Source organism: Zootoca vivipara, chromosome 2 (genome assembly GCF_965207765.1).
Source record: "Zootoca vivipara chromosome 2, rZooViv2.hap1.1, whole genome shotgun sequence".
Lineage (NCBI taxonomy): Eukaryota > Metazoa > Chordata > Lepidosauria > Squamata > Lacertidae > Zootoca > Zootoca vivipara.
Window position 1 is genome coordinate 17,307,843 of NC_142584.1, and position 19,143 is coordinate 17,326,985.

The window sequence follows — 19,143 nt, forward strand, 5'->3', positions numbered from 1 at the left end:
ACCCTTTTGTCTTGAATACGGAAGGCGTCCCATTAGAATTGCCTCTTTGCATGTGTCCTGACGTTCCTTTTCTCGCCCTGAGGTCCAGCCCCCTCAACCCTTCCGCGGCATCTGACCTCTCCACCTATTCCACTGCCTCCTTGATCAGTAACGAAGAACAGTTTGAGGACTACGGAGAAGGCGACGATGTGGACTACACTCCCAGCAGCCCTTGCCCCGACGACGAGAGCCGAACAAATGCCTACTCGGACCTTGGCTCATCTGTTTCTTCCAGGTTGGTAATTTGTGTCTCTTAAACCGTATCCTTCCCTCCGCCCCTTGCCCCCTTTTGGGGAGTTGGAGAAACTGCCTACTTAATATATCCCAGAGACTTTTTGTGTGTGTGTGTGTGCCGTTGCTTCATTTTTCACAAATATAAAATCCAGCTTTCGCCTCTGCTTTCTCCTTTGTTTTTGTTTATTTGTTTCGGAGAGAACCTCTTTTCCAAACCCTAAGACAAATTTATGGAGACCTTGCGCACCATGTAATCTCAAATTTACAAAGGTTTTCTTGTGTGTGCTGTGCTTCTTTTTAATCATACCTTTTATTAAGTTTTCAGAAATTTAACACATACATTTCAATACATAGCAAAACGTTTTTTCTTTGTGATTTTTGTCTACTTCCCACCTCCTTTTCCATGGTGTTTTTGCTTCTCTCTCTTTGCTGCACCCTGTCTCTTATATCTTAACAACATTACTATAATCTTTTAAGTTCTTCTGTTGCTCATAGTTTAAATCCTGCATCATATAATAATATTTCATTAAATAGTCTGAAAAAGGCTTCCATTCTTCCACAAAACCTGCATCATTAGGTTCTCTTATTTTGGTTGTTAACTTTGCCAGTTCTGCTTAGTCCATCACCTTGCTTATCCATTCTTCATTGGTGGGAACTTTGGTTCCTTCCATTTTTGTGTGCATGCTGGTTTTTTTTTTTAAAATATCATTGTTGAAGATGGTATTGGAAAAGCGTTTAGGAAGCCTGGACAGCAAAATAATTATGTACAGTGGAACCTCAGTTTACGACGGTTTACCATGGAGGTGTTTGTAAACGGAGGCATTCGCTCCCCGAAGGCACGCTTTTGCGTGTGCGCGAAGCGCCGATAGAGCGCTTCTGCGCACGCACGCACGCGCTGCGCAGATCGCTTCTGTGCATGCGTGAGCTGCACAGAAGCGATCTGCGCATCCGACGCTGTGGAACCCAGATGTAAACACTTCTGGGTCCACAGCATTCGTAAACAGAGGCGTTCATAAACAGAGGTAGTTGTAAACCAAGGTTCCACTGTACTAGGGTTGCCATATTTCAAAAAGTGAAAGTCCAGACACAAAAGTTCTTGACTTTTTTTGGCAAAGTTGTTGAGTTTTTGTTTTTGTTTTGGGTTTTGGGGGCGTCGGGGGGCAAAATTGTTGTTTTTGTTTGGGGGTCATACTAGGAACAGGGCAATGCGGGCAACAACTTCTGTAAGAGCAACATTGGTGTCATCATTCAAGAAGGGCGGATTTGATTTATGGCTGGTCCGCACAGGACCCGTTCTAACACCTCTTTGCCTTTCTGCCAACAGTGCCGGCCAGACGCCAAGAAAAATGAGGCATATTTACAATAGCGAGCTGTTGGATGTCTACTGCACACAGTGCTGTAAAAAAATCAACCTGCTGAATGACTTGGAAGCCAGGCTGAAAAACCTAAAAGCAAACAGGTGAGTAAACACAGTGGACTTGCAGGAACATTTCAAGAGGCCTCAAGCAACCCTGGGCATTGGTAGTGATGCTATATTAACTTTAGTAATAAATGAGGCAGAATATGATTTCATTATGGTTGCGGGCTGCAATTCTGTACACCCTGAATAGGTTAATAGGGCTTGCTTCTGAGTAGACCTGCATAGGATTGCTTTTTAGTTGACGTTTCATTGATTAAACAAAGTTGCACATTAGTGAAACCTCAATATCTGTGTCATTGTGAAATTCTGAAAGAAGTGTAGGATAAATTTTGTTTACTAAGGTATAGGAGGAAAGGTCATCTGGGATTGATTTTGTTTCTGTTCCCTATTTCACAGCAACTTTTAGAAATAAACTTCTTGTTGTTTAGTCGTTTAGTCGTGTCCGACTCTTCGTGACCCCATGGACCATAGCATGCCAGGCACTCCTGTCTTGCACTGCCTCCTGCAGTTTGGTCAAACTGCCTTTAAGTGGCAACCCAGACAACTGAAATTTGCTTTCGCTGATAAATCTACTAAGGCAGTGGTTTTCAACCTGTGCCGTGGTACCCTGGGGTGCCTTGAATGATGGTCAGAGGTGCCGCAGGCAACTCTGGCTTCTGCCCCACTTTCCTTCCCTCTCTCCTCCGATGCCCTCATGTCTCTGCCTCCCAAAGGCTTGCACAACTGTTTGTTGCAACAGCCCTGGCTACAACCTCCCCAGGCGAATAGTGCCTCTGGGGCTGGCGGGGGGGGGCTTCCCAGGCCCCTATGGGGCAGTATGAGAAGGCATCTCTCTTTGGGGCAGCTCAGAGACCAGGGGCAGTAGCAGCGGCTTCCCAAGGAGAGGGGAGAGGAGGCTGAGGGAACACTCTACAAGGGAGGGTGCTCAAAAAAGGGTGAGAGACTGCCAGCTCTGCAGGCAAGGGGTGACAAAACTGGGCTCCTGAGCCCCACAGGGGTGCCACAGAAAGAATGTAGTTGGTCAAGGGAGCCGTGGACTCAAAAAGGTTGAAAACCTCTGCACTAAAGCTTTATTGTGCAGTCATTTGCATGGCTACTTTAAATTGAGTTTAATAAGGCATGGGTGGGTGTGCACCATACCTGTCAGAGAAATAAGGGACCGGGCCGGAAATAGCAGACCGGAAGTTGCGCTGCCGCTATTTTGGAACTGGGCGGAGCATGCTCAGAAGTGACTTTTGATGCTGCTTTGCCCAGTTCCAAAATGGCCATCGCACCAGAAGTCACACTGCAGCCATTTTGGAACTAGGCAGAGCAGCATCAAAAGTCGCTTCTGAGCATGCTCCGCCCAGTTCCAAAATGGCCACCATGCCAGAATAAACCGGGGGGAAACAAAAAAAAATCAATTTTTTCAGCTAGGAACAGCTAGAAAAATGGGGATTTCCCGGGGGAAACGGGAGACTTGGCAGCTATGGTGTGCACACCGGCCACTGGCAAAGGATGTAATAATTACATTACAGACTACCAATCTCCCATAAATATTTATGGCATCCCATTTGAAAAATGGCCCTGTCCATGGCTTGTGCTTTTCCTCGTTGCAGCGGGGATCACTCTTTCCCTGGCAGGGGACAGTGAGACCAGCCACGCAGCAGAACTGTCCTGAGTGCGGTGACCCAAACGCCCACCCCACTGATTTCAGTGTGATTTGTTGGCTAGTAAATATTTTTCAGATTGCAGCCTTGGGTATGTCCTGAGACTTGTGTATTCGGGCCACCATAATGCAGAAAACCGCAGCTTTGGGTTAACCTTAACACATCCTGTGTTGTTTCTTTTTTGTTTCTTCCAGCCCAAACAGAAAAATAACAAGCACGGCTTTTGGCAGGTAAGAAGCAGCGCACATTTCTACTTGAGACTTGGCCGTTTACAATGCCCCCCCCCCTTAAATACAGTGGCATCTTGGTTCTCAAATGCCTTGGTACTCAAAAAACCTGGAATCCAAAGACTGCAAACCCAGAAGTAGTGTTACACAGAGGTCTGTCTGTTTTTGCTATATATTTTGCATTTTAGTTTTTGCGGCTCTTTTTGTTTTGTTTTTGTGACTGTGCGGAATGCAGTTCAGCTACTGATGGATTGATTGTGTGACTGCAGTACATTGTTTATTGCTTTCATTTTATGGATCCGTGGTCTCGTTAGATAGTAAAAAGTTCATGTTAAATGGCTGTTTTAGGGGTTGTTTTTAAAAATCTGGACCAGATTAATCCATTTTGCATGACTTTCTATCGGAAAGCGCGCCTTGGTTTTGGAACGCTTTGGTTTTGGAACCGACTTCCGGAACGGGTTAAGTTTGAGAACCAAGGTACCACAGTACAGACACTGGAGGCTTCTCCACTAAAGTGGCTCACAGAGCCCCCTTTGGATCCAGAGGGTCAAAGCAGCTGTCCTCTTGTCTTCCCAACAGGCAACTTTTCCATAACAGCAACTTCAGCAGCAGCAACGGAAGCACAGAGGACTTGTTCAGAGACAGCATAGACTCATGCGATAACGATATCACGGAAAAGGTGAGGTGAATAGAATTGAAATAGAAATACTTTATTGTCACTGTACCTCTTGTTTACAGTGAGATTAAACGAGCCTCCCCTCCCACCCACCCCCCACAATCTCTCAGTCCTTGTTACACTCTGTGTGCTGTCGTACAACCACCAACCCCAAACGTCAGCTGCAATGTTGCAGTCTTCCATTCAGCAGCCTCACAGCCCATGAGTAGAAACTGTGCTGGCCAGGGTGTGAGTCATCCCTGAGAATGTTCCCCGCTCTTCTGAGGCAACGGTCTCCCGCAAGAACATCTAACGGACTCAGGGGACAGCCCACGATATCGTGGGCTGTCTTCACCACCCTCCATAAGGGACTCTCTGTCCAGGGCTGTCAAACCAGCATACTACACCGTAATGCAGTATGAGAGAATGCTTTCTATCATGGACCGATAGAAGGAAATCATCAGCAAGACCCTAAGGAAATGAAGTCTCTGTTGGGCCTTCCTAACCACCTGGGCTGTATTGACCTTCCAAGTTAGGTCTTCACTAAGATGGACTCCCAGGTATTTAAAGGAAGAGACTCTCTCCACACAACCCCCCCCCCCCGGATATACAATGGAGCTAGCTCCCCTCTCTTCCTCCGAAAGTCCAACACCATCTCCCATCCTGTCCCAGTGAAAAGGAGTCATGTGGAATGGGTGGGGAACCACAACTCCCATCATCCCTGACATCTGGCTAGGCTGGCTGAGGCTGATGGGAGGTGGAGTCCAACAACATCTGGAGGGCCATTAGTTCCCCACCCTGGGGATTTGCTAATGTGCCAAAGCTGCTTTTTTTTTCATCTGTCAGTTTATAGACCTGAGGCTTTCCTGAATTCTCATGCAGTATGAGTGTGATATAGACAGAAACTGGGGAGCAATTTTAAATTAGGCAAAGTGTGGTTGAGGAATGACCCTCTTAGCATAATTTCTTTATTTTTATTAAATTTGTATACCACCCTTCATCTCAGGGCGGCTCACAACATAAAAACGCAAGATAAAAACGTAAAATACATAATAAAAACAACAAGATGAAAACTACAAAGAATACAAACTATATAAGACAGGCATCCCCAAACTGCGGCCCTCCAGATGTTTTGGCCTACAACTCCCATGATCCCTAGCCAACAGGACCAGTGGTCAGGGATGATGGGGATTGTAGTCCAAAACTTCTGGAGGGACGAAGTTTGGGGATGCCTGATATAAGAGAACATGAAGAACGTATGTTTAAAGAAAAATGGGAAGTGTTTATTGAATATATGGGGGGGGGATAGTGTGCTTTTGAAAATGTCAGCAGCATTAAGATAAATTCAACAGTGTAAATAGGTTTTGCTGGATGTAATGATGGAATACTGAATGGTTTCCTTTATATTCGAGCTCTGTGATTCTAATAAACCGATAAGGGTCTAACTTGCTCTTTCCTCCAGTCTATATTTTCTGTAAACCCTCTAGCAGTGATGGCCAAACTCGGCCCTCCAGCTGTTTTGGGACGACAATTCCCATCATCCTTGACCACTGGTCCTGTTAGCTAGGGATGATGGGAGTTGTAGTCCCCAAACAGCTGGAGGGCCAGGTTTGGCCATCACTGCTGGGCAGAAGAAGACAGGAGTGCCTGGCGTGCTCTGGTCCATGGGGTCACAAAGAGTCGGACACGACTAAATGACTAAACAACAACAACAACAGCAAGGTAGGCAGAAGCTTACACTCCCGTTCGTTTTTACAGGTTACTTATTTAGAGAAAAAAGTGACAGAACTGGAAAATGATAGCATGACAAACGGTGACCTGAAGAGCAAATTGAAGCAGGAGAACACACACCTAGTTCACAGGTAATCTAGTATACTGCCTGCTGTTTCCTTTCTGCAGTCTCCACGGAGCTATAATGAGAATCTTAGGCAGGGCAAAGACTCCAGCAACAATGGAAGTGATAATGATCACTTGGACCTGCTGGCTGTCTGCTTTCAAAAGGATTTCCCTCAAAACAGAGATGTTTAGAATACTTGCAAGAGCTGTGATTTGAGGGTGGGCGGGAAAGTCTCTTTTAAAAAAAGGAGTTTCTTTGCCCTGAGATTCAGGGTCAGACTAGATGTGTATTATTAGCAACTGTGTCTTTTTATTACATTTTTATGTATTTATTTTCTTTTTCATCGTTTGTTGGAAGCCGCCCAGAATGGCTGGGGAAGCCCAACCAGGTGGGCAGGATATAAATAATAAATTATTATTATTAAATAATAATTTTAATAGAATAAGAGATCAGCACGATGGACAATTTATGGAAGAGTGGAAGCCTTTTTTTGATTATTTGAGAAAATATAACAACCAAATGAAATCGCGGGCAGGATTTACTTCTGTTTGCTGTTTTGTTTTTGTTTTCTGCAAAAAAAATTTTTAAATGATATTCCAAATTTATCCCAATTATACAAATTATTTCCAAATTAATAAAATTTTGTTTAAGTGACTTTCCACACACCGTTCTTGGTGTGTCCTTAACATCTGGTAACACTGCGCTTACAAATTCTGATTTACTTCTAGTTACAGGTAGGCAGCCGTGTTGGTCTGACACAGTCAAAACAAAATTTTAAAAAATCCTTCCAGTAGCACCTTAGAGACCAACTAAGTTTGTCATAGGTATGAGCTTTCGTGTGCATGCATACTATCTGAAGAAGCATGCATGCACATGGAAGCTCATACCTATGACAAACTTAGTTGGTCTCTAAGGTGCTACAGGAAGGATGTTTTTTATTTTGTTTTGATTTACTTCTAGTTACATTCCGTTTTGCAAAATTATCCCTTAGTCAACAGCTGTACTCTTAACTTATTTATTTGTTTTTATCCTGTATTTTATCCTGTGAACCGCCCTGAGATCTTACGACAAAGGGCGCAATAGAAATCAAATAAGTAAATGGGTGATCTCCCCCCCCCCTTTTTTTTTTGCTTAAGAGTTCACGAACTCGAAGAAATCTTGAAAGACCAAGAGACGTCAGCTGAGCAGACTCTGGAAGAAGAGATAAAGAGGCACAGAGAAGCATACAGCAAGTACGAGAAAGAGAAGAGCACGGAAATCGAACTGCTGAACACAAGGTAATATTCATTGTTACCCTGCTGGTTGTCCTCAGCCATGCTTGCCTCTACGAACGGCTTTGTCCCCAAGTTGCAACAGGCATGAATACCTAGGGAACAAATAGTGCACATGTCAACATAAGCCCCAAGTCTTCTGAAACGTGGACTGTCAAGGTTTCTTTACATGCAGCGATGCGGGTGGCGCTGTGGTCTAAACCACTGAGCCTCTTGGGCTTGCTAATCAGAAGGTTGGCGGTTCGAATCCCTGTGACGGGATGAGCTCCCGTTGCCCTGTCCCAGCTCCTGCCAACCTAGCAGTTCGAAAGCGCACCAGTGCAAGTAGATAAATAGGTACGGCTCTGGTGGGAAGGTAAATGGCGTTTCCGTGCGCTCTGGTTTCCATCACAGTGTTCTGTTGCGCCAGAAGCGGTTTAGTCATGCTGGCCACATGACCTAGAAAGCTGTCTGCGGACAAACACCGGCTCCCTCAGCCTGAAAGCAAGATGAGCGCCACAACCCCATAGTCACCTTTGACTGGACTTAACCGTCCGGGGGTCCTTTACCTTTACCTTTTACATGCAGGGAGAAATTCTGTATCTAGGCATTTAAAACCCCACGCCAAGGAAAACTGTATTTGCAACCTCATGAAACTTTCCAGAAGCTGCTGTTAATGCAAGATGCGTCTCTCTGGCTGCTGTCTGGAATTATGCACCATCGACCTATACATTTCAAGACATATTTCTCAGCGATAAGGGCTAGAAACTTGCACGCTTTTTCAAAAACAAAACCTGAGAATCTCAGGAAGCTGAATTCTCAGTACCACATTTGGCTCTTCCTCTGTGCTCCTGCAAAATTGCTGCATCCACGCAGCCCTAATTAGGCATCTGCTGCAAACTGTTTTATTTCCCATGGCTTTTAAATGAACATTGGCATTGCTCTTTTATTCCTGTTTTTATGCTCTTTACTGGTGTATTCTGGCTTGGATTTGTTTTTGGTAATACTGTACACTCTGTTTTTAGTTTAGTTTTTAGTTTAAGTCTGTTTGTTTAGGCTTGGCTCATTGGAATGGAAAAGCAGGATTTAAATCAGTTCTTAATGAATGCAATAGACAAATGGCGACTCTGTTTCTTGTTATTAGTTTAGAAGGAAACAAACTTCTGGTAGACCAATTTTTGATGAAGTGACTCCTGAGCAAAGTGTCCTGCTTTAACTTGATAGAGTGTACAAAACTGACCATAGCTGAGAATGTTATGGGTATCAAATCACATTTGGGGCGGGGGCGGGGGGCAAGCAGGCCAGAGAATCTTAGAACAATTTCTTGGGCCAAGGAAAATTCTGATTAGAAAAACTGATACGATTTAGAGAAAACAGCCCTGACGTTGAGCATTGTGCACTGAAAATCGGACTCCTCGGTAGCTGATGTGTGGGGCAAAAGAAGATACTTCCTTTGTGCCTGTACAGCTGGACAATGTTTTTGTGTGCAGTCATTTATTTTTCTTCTTCAATTTCAGGGTTCAACAGCTCGAAGAGGAAAACTTCGAACTCAAAACCACCGTTTTGCGGCTGAAATCGCAAAGCGAGAAACTGGATGAGGTAATGGAGCTCCTGAATTTTTTTTTGACTCCTTAACTTTAAATCGCAGCTGGTCTGTCACCTCTTAAGTCCTGACGGGTCTGTAGCACAAGTCTTGCCTTTATGTCATTTTATTCCTAAAGGTATTTCTAAACTGGCAGCCCCTAAAATAATATCATGACGGCATACACACCTGCCATTGGATAAAGCTCCTATTAGCTTCAGTTCAGTGGATCAAGAAGCCTTCTTATTAAGCATTTGGGAATTGGGAAACCTTTGCATCTACTGCAAATCACAAAGTGATACATCCCAATCTACCATAGGCAAACCTCTAGGACAAATGGGGGGGGGGCAACTGAGAGCTGATAAATGCCTTTGAAAGAATTGCATGGCCAAGCCCTATGTCAACAGTGCCTCTTATTTTGTTTGTTTGTTTGTTTGAATTTTTATGCCACCCTATACCTGGAGGTCTCAGGGCGGCTCACAGAAAAGATCACAATATATAAATTAAAAATAAAAACAATAACCCAATAACACCCACCCACCCCCAAAAAGAGCCACATTTTAAAAGGATGTCAATCAGATTAACCAAAGGCCTGGTTAAAAAGGAACGTTTTTGCCTGGGGCCTGAAGGTGTACAATGAAGGCGCCATGTGAACTTCCCTGGGGAGCGCATTCCAGAGATGGGGAGCCACTGCAAAGAAGGCCCCGTTCTCATGTTGCCACCCTCCACACCTCTCAAGGAGGAGACACACGAAGGAGGGCCTCAGAAGATGATCTCAGGGTCCAGGTAGGTTCATAAGCAGGCACCTGCAGACTCGGCCCTCCAGATGTTTTGGGACTACAATTCCCATCATCCCTAGCTAACAAGACCCCAGTGGTCAGGGATGATGGGAATTGTAGTCTCAAAACATCTGGAGGGCCGAGTTTGCCTGTGCCTGTTCATATGGAATGAGGTGGTCTCTTCAGTTGTAGGAAATTGCATGTTTTGAATGCTCACCCGTGTTAAAAAAACCAACACTTTGCCTTAGGAAAACCAACATTCTAGCATTTTCTGCAACAGTTTTCTGTGCACAAGGTGGGCTTTTTGTTTGATTTGGTGTTTGTTTGTTTACACTGGGGGCATTCAAACAGTCGAGTCTCCTCCCCTCTGAAATGACACCATTCCAGGAGGCCAAAGACTAACATATTTCTCCTGAACATGCAGAGTGACTCTTGGGTTTTAGGCAACTTGTAATTTTTTCGTTTTCCTCAGGAGAGGCAGCGAATGTCAGACCGATTGGAAGACACCAGTCTGCGGCTCAAGGATGAGATGGATTTGTATAAAAGGATGATGGACAAACTGAGACAGAACAGGCTGCAATTTAACAAGGAGAGGGAGGCTACTCAAGAGGTAGGTAACCATTTTTAATGGTACAGGGCTAATATTGCCCATGTGCAGGGGTAATAGAGTGAAGAGTGGAACTTTTTAAATATAAATTGGTTGGTTGGCATCCAATTTCTGTCTCGGGAGACTTTGGAAGCGTGTGCCTTTGGGGATGAAGTCAAACTGTTGGAAGGTTACAGCGTCTGCTGAGAGAGATACAGGATAGACATGTTTTGTTGCAGCTGGGGAGAGGAAGGTGTCCAGTTGTGCTACTGCAGAGAAGCATTGCTCCTCTCTACACTCCCCCCCCCCAGAGGTCCTTTCAAAAGGACACAGCAGAATTGCTTTGGAAAAGAAGTTACCAGTTGTTGGTTAGCAGCAGTTTTCAAACTGTCATGGTTCTTCAAGACCTCGTGAGGGATTTTACAGTTCATGGATTGGAGCTAATTATGCCACTTGGGCTTCAGAAGGACAGACTCAAAGGTTTGAGGTCTGGGTCCATTTGGAAGTGGCTCGTTTCAGCATCTTTTTGGCCTTGCAGTCCACACAGTGAGCCCTAGAACATCCCCGTTATTTTATTTGATTGCGATAGTCATTTGCAAGAGAGGCAAAGCTTGACTACCTAGTTATGTGTGAGCCGCCGCCTCGTTGCTGCTTAGTCCTGTCAGGTACATTTTTAAGTTGTCAGTTGGCTGCGTACCGCCAGATTCCGTTCTGTATGTTGGCTTAACAAATTGTACACTCTGCGTCCCGTTTCTCCTCCCCGCACAGCTTATTGAGGATTTGCGGAAGGAGCTGGAACATTTGCAGCTGTACAAGCTAGAATGTGAGCGGCCTGGTCGAGGGAGGAGCTCTTCCTCCAGCTTGAGCGAATTCAATGCGAAGACGAGAGAGGTGGAAATGGAACATGAAATTAAAAGGCTAAAGCAGGTGAGGTGCCCTTGGGGCTGGAGTGAGGGAGAATTCGGAGGCGCCTTCATACCTCTTTCAGGAGGAGCAACCTCTTTATTGTTGCAATGCGGAAATATCCACAATGGCATTCTGACTGCTGCTTTTCTTATTCAGCCTGATGCGAAATTTACTTCCCTTTCTCCTCTCCTTCCTCTCTTGATAGGAGAATCAGAAGCTTCGTGACCAGAACGATGACCTCAATGGGCAAATTCTTAGTCTTAGTCTTTACGAAGCCAAGAACCTTTTTGCGACACAAACAAAAGCCCAGTCGTTGGCCGCTGAAATTGATTCTGCCTCCAGAGATGAGGTAAAGTGTGAAAAAGAAATAGTTTGTAGCTGATTAAGTGAGTGCGCTGGCAGAGCATGTGTGCGCGCATCTACACACACACACACCTGTCTGTTTAATAATAATAATAATAATAATAATAATAATAATAATAATAATAATAACAATTTATTTATACCCTGCCCATCTGGCTGTGTTTCCCAACAGAATCATAAAAACTCCCAACAGAATCATAAAAACACGATAAAACATCGAACATTCAAAACTTCCCTAAACAGGGCTGCCTTCAGATGTCTTCTAAAAGCCTGATAGTTGTTTATTTCCTTGACATCTGAAGGGAGGGCGTTCCACAGGGCAGGCGCCACTTCCGAGAAAGCCCTCTGCCTGGTTCCCTGTAACCTCACTTCTCACAGGGACGGAACCGCCAGAAGGCCCTAGGAGCGATATTAGTGTAAGATTGCAAAATCTTGAGCAGACAAGATTCCGATAGAATTTCGAAACCCGTTTTCTAAGCACTGCCCAGATTTCTGTGGGTGGCTTGCTTTGTTGAAACATTGGTTGGTGTAATTAAAAAACAAAACAAACAGGGCCTCCTTATCATGAAAGGTGGGCAGAATTATTCCAAAGCTGTTCACCTAAATTAATAAGGGAGGCGGGTCCTGCCCCCTGACCTTACAAATGCACACAAGGGCTGGGAATTGGTGGGAAAAGGTAGAGGAGAGAGATCAGTCTTAAAGGCCACAAGAAAGCGGTGAGCAGAAGTGGGCATTTATACCCAGCATCCAGGCAGATCTTCTGCTTGGCTTGATTAGCATTTGATCACTCTTCTTCCTTTGGCCGATGGATTGGGCCAGAGTTTCCTTTCCCCTCATTTATGCAATCAACTGGCTGTTGGAGTGTTCTTTCTGTTGGGGGACGGGGGGGGAGCCTTGCAGCTGCCCCTTCTCTAGCCAACAGATGGGGCAGCCTGCTTAGTCTCCCCTTTGTAATTGTATTATTCCCAGATGGCTGGGGGAGCAGCCTCCTTGTGGCCCCGAGTGCGGAGTGTGCTGCCTTCAGCTCTGTAGTCACTGGGCGATGTAGAATCGTTGAGTTGGGTCATCTAGTCCAACCCTCCTGCAAAGCAGGAATCCTGCCTGCAGCCACCCCTGGGTGGAATCGAACCACCAACCTTCTGGTTAACACTGACCCATGTGAATGCAGAGTTAGCAGCAACTGACACCAGCACCACACAGCCTTTTGCTAGACTCTTAATGGTCCATTGGTACGGATTAAATATTATAAAGCAAGAATGCACAATCAATGAGTTTTTGATAGGTCAGAGCAAACTATAATTAGTAACAGTAATGGTATTAATACCTGCCCCAGCAGCCCTTGCAAGAATTCCTGGCAACCAGCAGGCACCAATTGGGCTGCTAGGAAATCACCATGATGAACCATGATCTGTCTTCTCCTTTGCTATATAGCATCTGTATTAATATTTCTGTACCCCGAAGAACCTTTGCTAAACTAAACTTTGACTTCTAAGAGAAACTGAAATATCTGTAAAGATAAATCCAAAGCGTTTTAAATTATATATATATATATATATTTAAACTTTTTACAGTTGTATTTTATTCAAGTGAGAATATGATTTGACATTTAGGGAGTTATGGTAAAGGAGCTTTTGCAAGGGGACAGGGATCAAAAGCTGAAGATTCGAGAGATTTCTAAGGCTTATGAACTCCCAGAGTCTCTAAAGGTAAAATGCAATAGATGATACAGACATGCTGTAGCAAACAAATAGTGTACTTGAAAAAAGAAAAAAAGAAAATCAAGATGGAATTTTCTTGCCTGTTTCTTCCAAACGTTATTTATGTGGCAGGACACAGGTGGCGCTGGGGTCTAAACCACTGAGCCTCTTGGGCTTGCCGATCAGAAGGTCGGCGGTTCGAATCCCCGCAACGGGGTGAGATCCCATTGCTCTGCCCCAGCTCCTGCCAACCTAGCAGTTCGAAAGCACACCAGTGCAGATAGATAAATAGGTGGCAGGAAGGTAAACGGTGCTTCCGTGTACTCTGGTTTCCGTCACGGTGTCCCGTTGCACCAGAAGCGGTTTAGTCATGCTGGCCACATGACCCGGAAAGCTGTCTGTAGACAAACGGTGGCTCCCTCGGCCTGAAAGTGAGATGAGCACCACAACCCCATAGTCATCTGGACTTAATATGGTTGTCAGGGCCGGCTCTAGGTAGAGCCCCGTTGCTGCGCCCTGCGAGGGTGGGGGCGCCAGAGCGATCTCCGCCCCTCAGCGCCAGGGCGCCCGACCTGCTCAAGACAGCCCTGATGGTTGTTCTGGTCTGCCTGCTGCCAGGGTTAAAGTATCCGAACAGGTAGTTAAATTCGTGTCCTTCTTCATACTATACACATGGTTAAACCGGGAATCAACTTCTCAAAGATGTAGTGTTCTCTTAGAATGGCAATGGCGCCCACTTGAGAGGTGCCGGAACTGCGTTCCAGAGAGTTCTGGCTGGAAAAAAAAGCCCTAACACTTTCCCTCATCCTCCCACCCTTCAAAAAACAACAAAAAGGTTTCAGGTTGAGGAGGGAGAGAGCGCAGCTCCTCATTTCGAAGGGGAAGCAGTTCGCCCTTTAGGGCTTGGACGCTTTTGGAAAGAGGACAGATCTGGCTTTTGACTAGCCTGTATTAAGTTTACGTTCATGCCCACCCCCACCCCCACCCCCTGAAACTTGTGTGCCTTTCTGCTACTTTGTGGTCTCCCTTTCTCTGCAAATGCACAGCAAGAAAGAGAGGAACCTGTGGCAGAGCTAGCTAAAGGTTGGTTCAGTTCGGTTCTCCTTGGTGGGCAACAGGACCATCATAAGCGCCCCTGGTGCCGTGGAGCAACGGATCCCTCCGGCGCCTCCCCCGCCCTGTTTCCCAGCGCGGTGGGTGGGCGCAGCTCGCGGCACCCTCCTGGCGGGCCGGCGCCGTGGTACCCTGCGCCACCGGGGGTCTACCTAGAGCCGGCCCTGGTGGGCAAAATACAAGGGGGAAATAAGAGTTGGGTTTGGAAATATGAGCCATAACTGCCTTTTTAACCACCTGACCTGTTTGATTCACTGATAGGTGGGGGTGGGGGTGTAGGGGAGAGACCAGGAAATCTCCACACCATCCCCTCCCCTGCCTGGTCCATTAAAATAATCTCCATTAAAATAAGCTGGAGGCCCAAGTGTGCCTGATCGCTCAGTAGCTCGGAGTCTTTATGTCATGTCGCAATGGAGTTTTTTTTTTTTGACGTAGTCCTTCCTCGTTTCAGCTCATGGAAGCCCTCAAAGAACAGGAAGAGATCAACTACAGACTGCGCCAATACATGGACAAGATAATCCTCGCCATCTTAGACCACAACCCATCCATCCTGGAAATAAAAAACTGAAGACTTGGAGCAAGGGAAGAAGAAGCAAGTAGAGCTTGGCATCTGATGAGATGCTGTTGGATCCAAATATCACTCTGCTACTGTAAATGAACCTATATACATACATATATATATAAATATATATATATACACACACCATATATATATATATATATATATATATATATATATATATATATATATATATATATATTATCTTGTGTGGATGCACAGGACGTGTTTATATGAGGTTTGGTACACCTTGTCTGTGAATCATAATTTGGCTCGGTCCGGTTTTTTCCATGCACTTTCACTACTACGTGGGGCCAGGGGGTGGGGGTTGTGTGTGAGAAGAGACTGTTATGGGATTGTAACAAAATAACCACGTACATAATTGGATTTGCACTGTTTTTAGATACTGGGCACACACACACACAAAAATGACACTACCTCTAGATGCAAGGAGAAAAAGACAATGTGAGCATATCTAGTGCCAATCCTCCCTAAACAATGCTGAGTTCCATGTCTTATCAGTTTTCGCCCCTTCCTCTTGCCAGAAATGTGTAGCAGGTCCAGGATGGATTCACAAAGCACTGATTGTTTCCCCTTTTTGCCAGTGTTCCGCTACTTAAGCTACAGGAAGGTCAGTGCTGTCAAAAAGAATGTATGTATGATACAGAAGGGGAAAGAGTATAGAATTTTTTATTTTTTAAACACACACACACACACACATTTGCCTCCTCTCTAGAAAAAAACACTTTAAAAATGTTAACTGTACATGGTTACGAATCCTCTTGGGCAGCTGATAGTATTACGCAGAACCATGTGTCCAAGCATGTAATAGGGCTGGGGTTTTGCCAATGTTGTTCTGAGCTTCACACCCGTAAAGCTGTTTTCAGAAAAACTTTTTTCTTTTCTTTTTTGCATCGAAATTATCACTGGGCTGCATCAAGGGCTGCTAATGGAGATTAGACTGTTTGCTGCACCAGGGAACAAATGCAAGCTGAAACTCACTGTGCTTTCATCGCTTTAGCAGCCGCTGCATTAACATGTGGGCTTGGCCACCTACTTAAGGCTAGTAAGTTTTCCGAGGGCGGGGTGAGGCTGCGTGCTTTGCAAATAGAAATCAACAAGCAGGAGATTTTGTTGCTGTCGCTGCTTTAGATCTGGGCAAACCTTTCCCTGCTGATTTGTGCCTATTTACAAAGCCATTCAAGGCGCAAATTAATTGAAGGAATGGGGGCATACCTACAGATGCTTCATTTAACAGGCACCCAAAGCCTTGCAGAAAAGACCAGTGGCTGCAATGAACCATGTGCTTCATTGAAGAACAAAGTTGTTGTTGTTTTTTTAATTCTCTGAAACTTCGGGAACATTATTTGTTTATGCACAACATTTATCCAGCTTGATGGCTCTTGAGCTCAGCTTTTTGTGAGTCACCAGACATGCACACAGTTGTGCTATTGATTCTGGGTGTGATCACTCTGGAAAAAACAGGATTGATCACCTACACCTCCATTGCGTGCCACCTAAAAGCATTCTCAGGCTCACTCTGGCTTCTCCTTTTCTTTTTTCACTATTTAATCTGGGGTAGGGAAACTGGCGCCCTCCAGTTGTCATTGGATTCCATCTCCCATCAGCCATAGTCAGCATGGCCAATGGGGACGATGTGGGGTAGAGTGCAGAAACATCTGGAGGTTCTCCATCCCTAATTTAAAACCATGGCTTTGCAGCGTGGTCATCCATTTCCCCCCATTCCATATCCAAAGTAAACCTGTACAAATTTGACCTTCGGGCTGTGGGGAAAATTGGTAACGAAATGACACCATGTTCCCAGACCATGGTGGCTATCAGTTTTGGCTTGTCCAACTCAAAGATGCCTTGTGACAGCTGCTGCACAGATGACACATTAGCTGCACGGAAGCGGCATGTCTATTGTTGAATTTGGCAATCAGGCACACGCATGGATTAGAGGGGTGGGGCGGGGTGGGGTGGGAACTCAGTCACATGGGTTTCCTGTTATTTCCTACTCCATAGTGGTTTGCGTGCAGAAAATACATAGTGTGTAAAAACATCTGCAAGACTTAGGCGATGCTTTTATCTGTTAGCACCTGTTGCGTATTCATTCCCTAACTGATCACAGCCTACAGTTCCAAGTTTAAAAAAAAAACAGACTTGGTGGCAGCGTTTTGGTTTTGTTTTGTTTTGTTTTTAAAAAAGGAAGTTGGGTGTGTAGATTTCTAGGGGCTGTAGCTACCCAAAATAAACTGGAAGACTCTTGGGTATTAATCGTTTTGAAAACAACTGATCTATATCCGGCAAAAGTGTTTTGCAATAAAACACTCTCAACCCCTCCGCCCCTCACTTTGATTTCTAGATATAAAATGGTTCTGTGGAAATCATTATCAAAATTCTTCTGTGGTTTCACATTTCATGTTCAAACAAGCATTAGCTTTCCGGGCAACCATATTTTTGGGCAACCAACGGTATATCTTCCTTTCTTTTGGGAAAGATAAGGGAATGCAATTCATAAACAGAATAGGGGGTGAGCTATCTGAGAGTTAGCAGTCTGCATGCGTTCAACATGCCCATGGTGTTTATTTTGCTCATGTGAAATCTTACATCTCTCCCCATGCCTTGTGAAGCAGCCTTCTTTCTATATTTAATGTCCTCCCAGATGTTTTGAACTACACCTCTCATCATCCCTGACTGCTGGCTATGCTGGCTGAAGATGATGGGAACTGGAGGCAAACAACATTTTGGAGGGCACCGGGTTGGGGAAGGCAGCCGAAGAGAAATGCTTGGAAATGTGTTGACTGCGTCTGTAGAAGATTCATGATCCAAATAATGCATTGGGGTAATTGACACACCTCAAAGAGTAGGGTGGTATTTTGGTGCCTTGGAAAACTCCCTCGCCTCATTCCATTGCCACCAATGATCTTCCCTATAGGTTCATTGCATCTGAGACCTAACTTTGGGTGTGCCCTAGAATAATCTCTTTTTTTCTGAAGGTTTTTTATTACGCCTACACCCCAGAGCTATTTGGTATCAAATCTCCTTGATATCAAGCAAATCTTGCCAAACATCCGTGGCAAATTCAGCCAGAGTAGTGATGCAAAATAATGTAGAAAACAAACCATGTTGTCTCCTTTGAAAATATGCCTCTATATTATTATTTGTCTGGATATATCTAGGACAAAACAGGATGCCCTTCGCAAAAGGGCAGAAAGGAGATTCCGTGGTTTCCTCTGAAATGGGCTAACCCAGTGTTTCTCAACCAGTGTGCCTCCAGATGTTTTGGGACTACAACTCCCATCATTCCTGACCACTGGTCTTGCTAGCTAGGGATGATGGGAGTTGTAGTCCCAAAACATCTGGAGGCACACTGGTTGAGAAACACTGGGCTAACCAATTAAAATTATTCTACATGAAGCATTCATGTATGCTTCTGTAGCTCCCTCACAGGGAATATGATACTCCTGCCAATGGGTTGCCTACAGATTTTTCCCACTTGATGTTGTGATCATATACACCAATAGCAAGCTACCTGACTCCCCATCCTTATGAAGCCAAAACAGCACCATCTAAACACAAGAGGCAGGAGCAGGCTTGAGGGAACCCCAAAGTTTATAGACATAAGTGAGGACTGAGCATGCGCAGAGGGCACTGAATGTTGATTTATGGTCAAGGATGAAAATGGGGAGTTTCCTGGGGAAAGGCATGGCTGACTGGAACCCTGAACAGGAGTACTCCACACAGATTAAGCTTCCTATTGCATGTCCAACATGTAAGGGATCCGTTGTAGTTGACGGATGGGGAGGTGGGTGAGAGACCAAGAAGAGTATTAGCAGAATCAAACCAGGAAGCCACCAAAACTATCCATAACACTGGAAGAAGGAACAAGATGGGCTATGGTAATATTGGTGACAACAGAGCAAGAAACTCTTAAAGTCTAGTGGATATTGATGGTGGTTCCCACCGCAGTGAGAGTAATAACAATGGGATAATAATTATGCCAGCTCTTTTTAATTGAATCGCCGGCTGAACTTCTAACATCACCTCTCCATTTGGCACGTGTAACTTTTGAAATGTGCTGACGTTTACTTCTACCATGCCACTGCTGCTTTTTTAGTTGCGGTCATGGCAGAAAGGAAAAAAAGATTGCTGAACTACATCTCCTCTCCACCTCCCACCCCCCGCTTTGTGGTGTGTGTTGTGGGGATTTTCAATATCACCAGGATCGACTGCAACCACTGTTA

At 44.9% G+C, this 19,143-nt stretch overlaps 1 protein-coding gene across 6 annotated transcripts in view; it reads left to right on the top strand.

Annotated features, from left to right (window-relative positions):
• RAB11FIP4 (RAB11 family interacting protein 4) overlaps window positions 1-15,048 on the top strand; it is a 193,962-nt gene extending 178,914 nt beyond the window's left edge. For 3 of the 6 annotated variants that reach the window (XM_035103841.3, XM_035103843.3, XM_088661379.1), the window contains 11 exons: window positions 83-274; window positions 1,598-1,732; window positions 3,537-3,572; window positions 4,149-4,248; window positions 5,983-6,086; window positions 7,198-7,338; window positions 8,829-8,910; window positions 10,145-10,282; window positions 11,027-11,185; window positions 11,370-11,513; window positions 14,789-15,048. In XM_035103841.3, the coding sequence (XP_034959732.3) occupies window positions 83-274; window positions 1,598-1,732; window positions 3,537-3,572; window positions 4,149-4,248; window positions 5,983-6,086; window positions 7,198-7,338; window positions 8,829-8,910; window positions 10,145-10,282; window positions 11,027-11,185; window positions 11,370-11,513; window positions 14,789-14,905 (1,348 nt within the window). In that variant the 3' untranslated portion in view covers window positions 14,906-15,048. Of the gene's footprint in view, window positions 1-82; window positions 275-1,597; window positions 1,733-3,536; window positions 3,573-4,148; window positions 4,249-5,982; window positions 6,087-7,197; window positions 7,339-8,828; window positions 8,911-10,144; window positions 10,283-11,026; window positions 11,186-11,369; window positions 11,514-13,137; window positions 13,234-14,788 lie in introns of all 6 variants that reach the window. The other 3 variants (XM_035103842.3, XM_088661380.1, XM_088661381.1) reach the window with 2 other exon arrangements.
• Window positions 15,049-19,143: the final 4,095 nt, after the last annotated feature.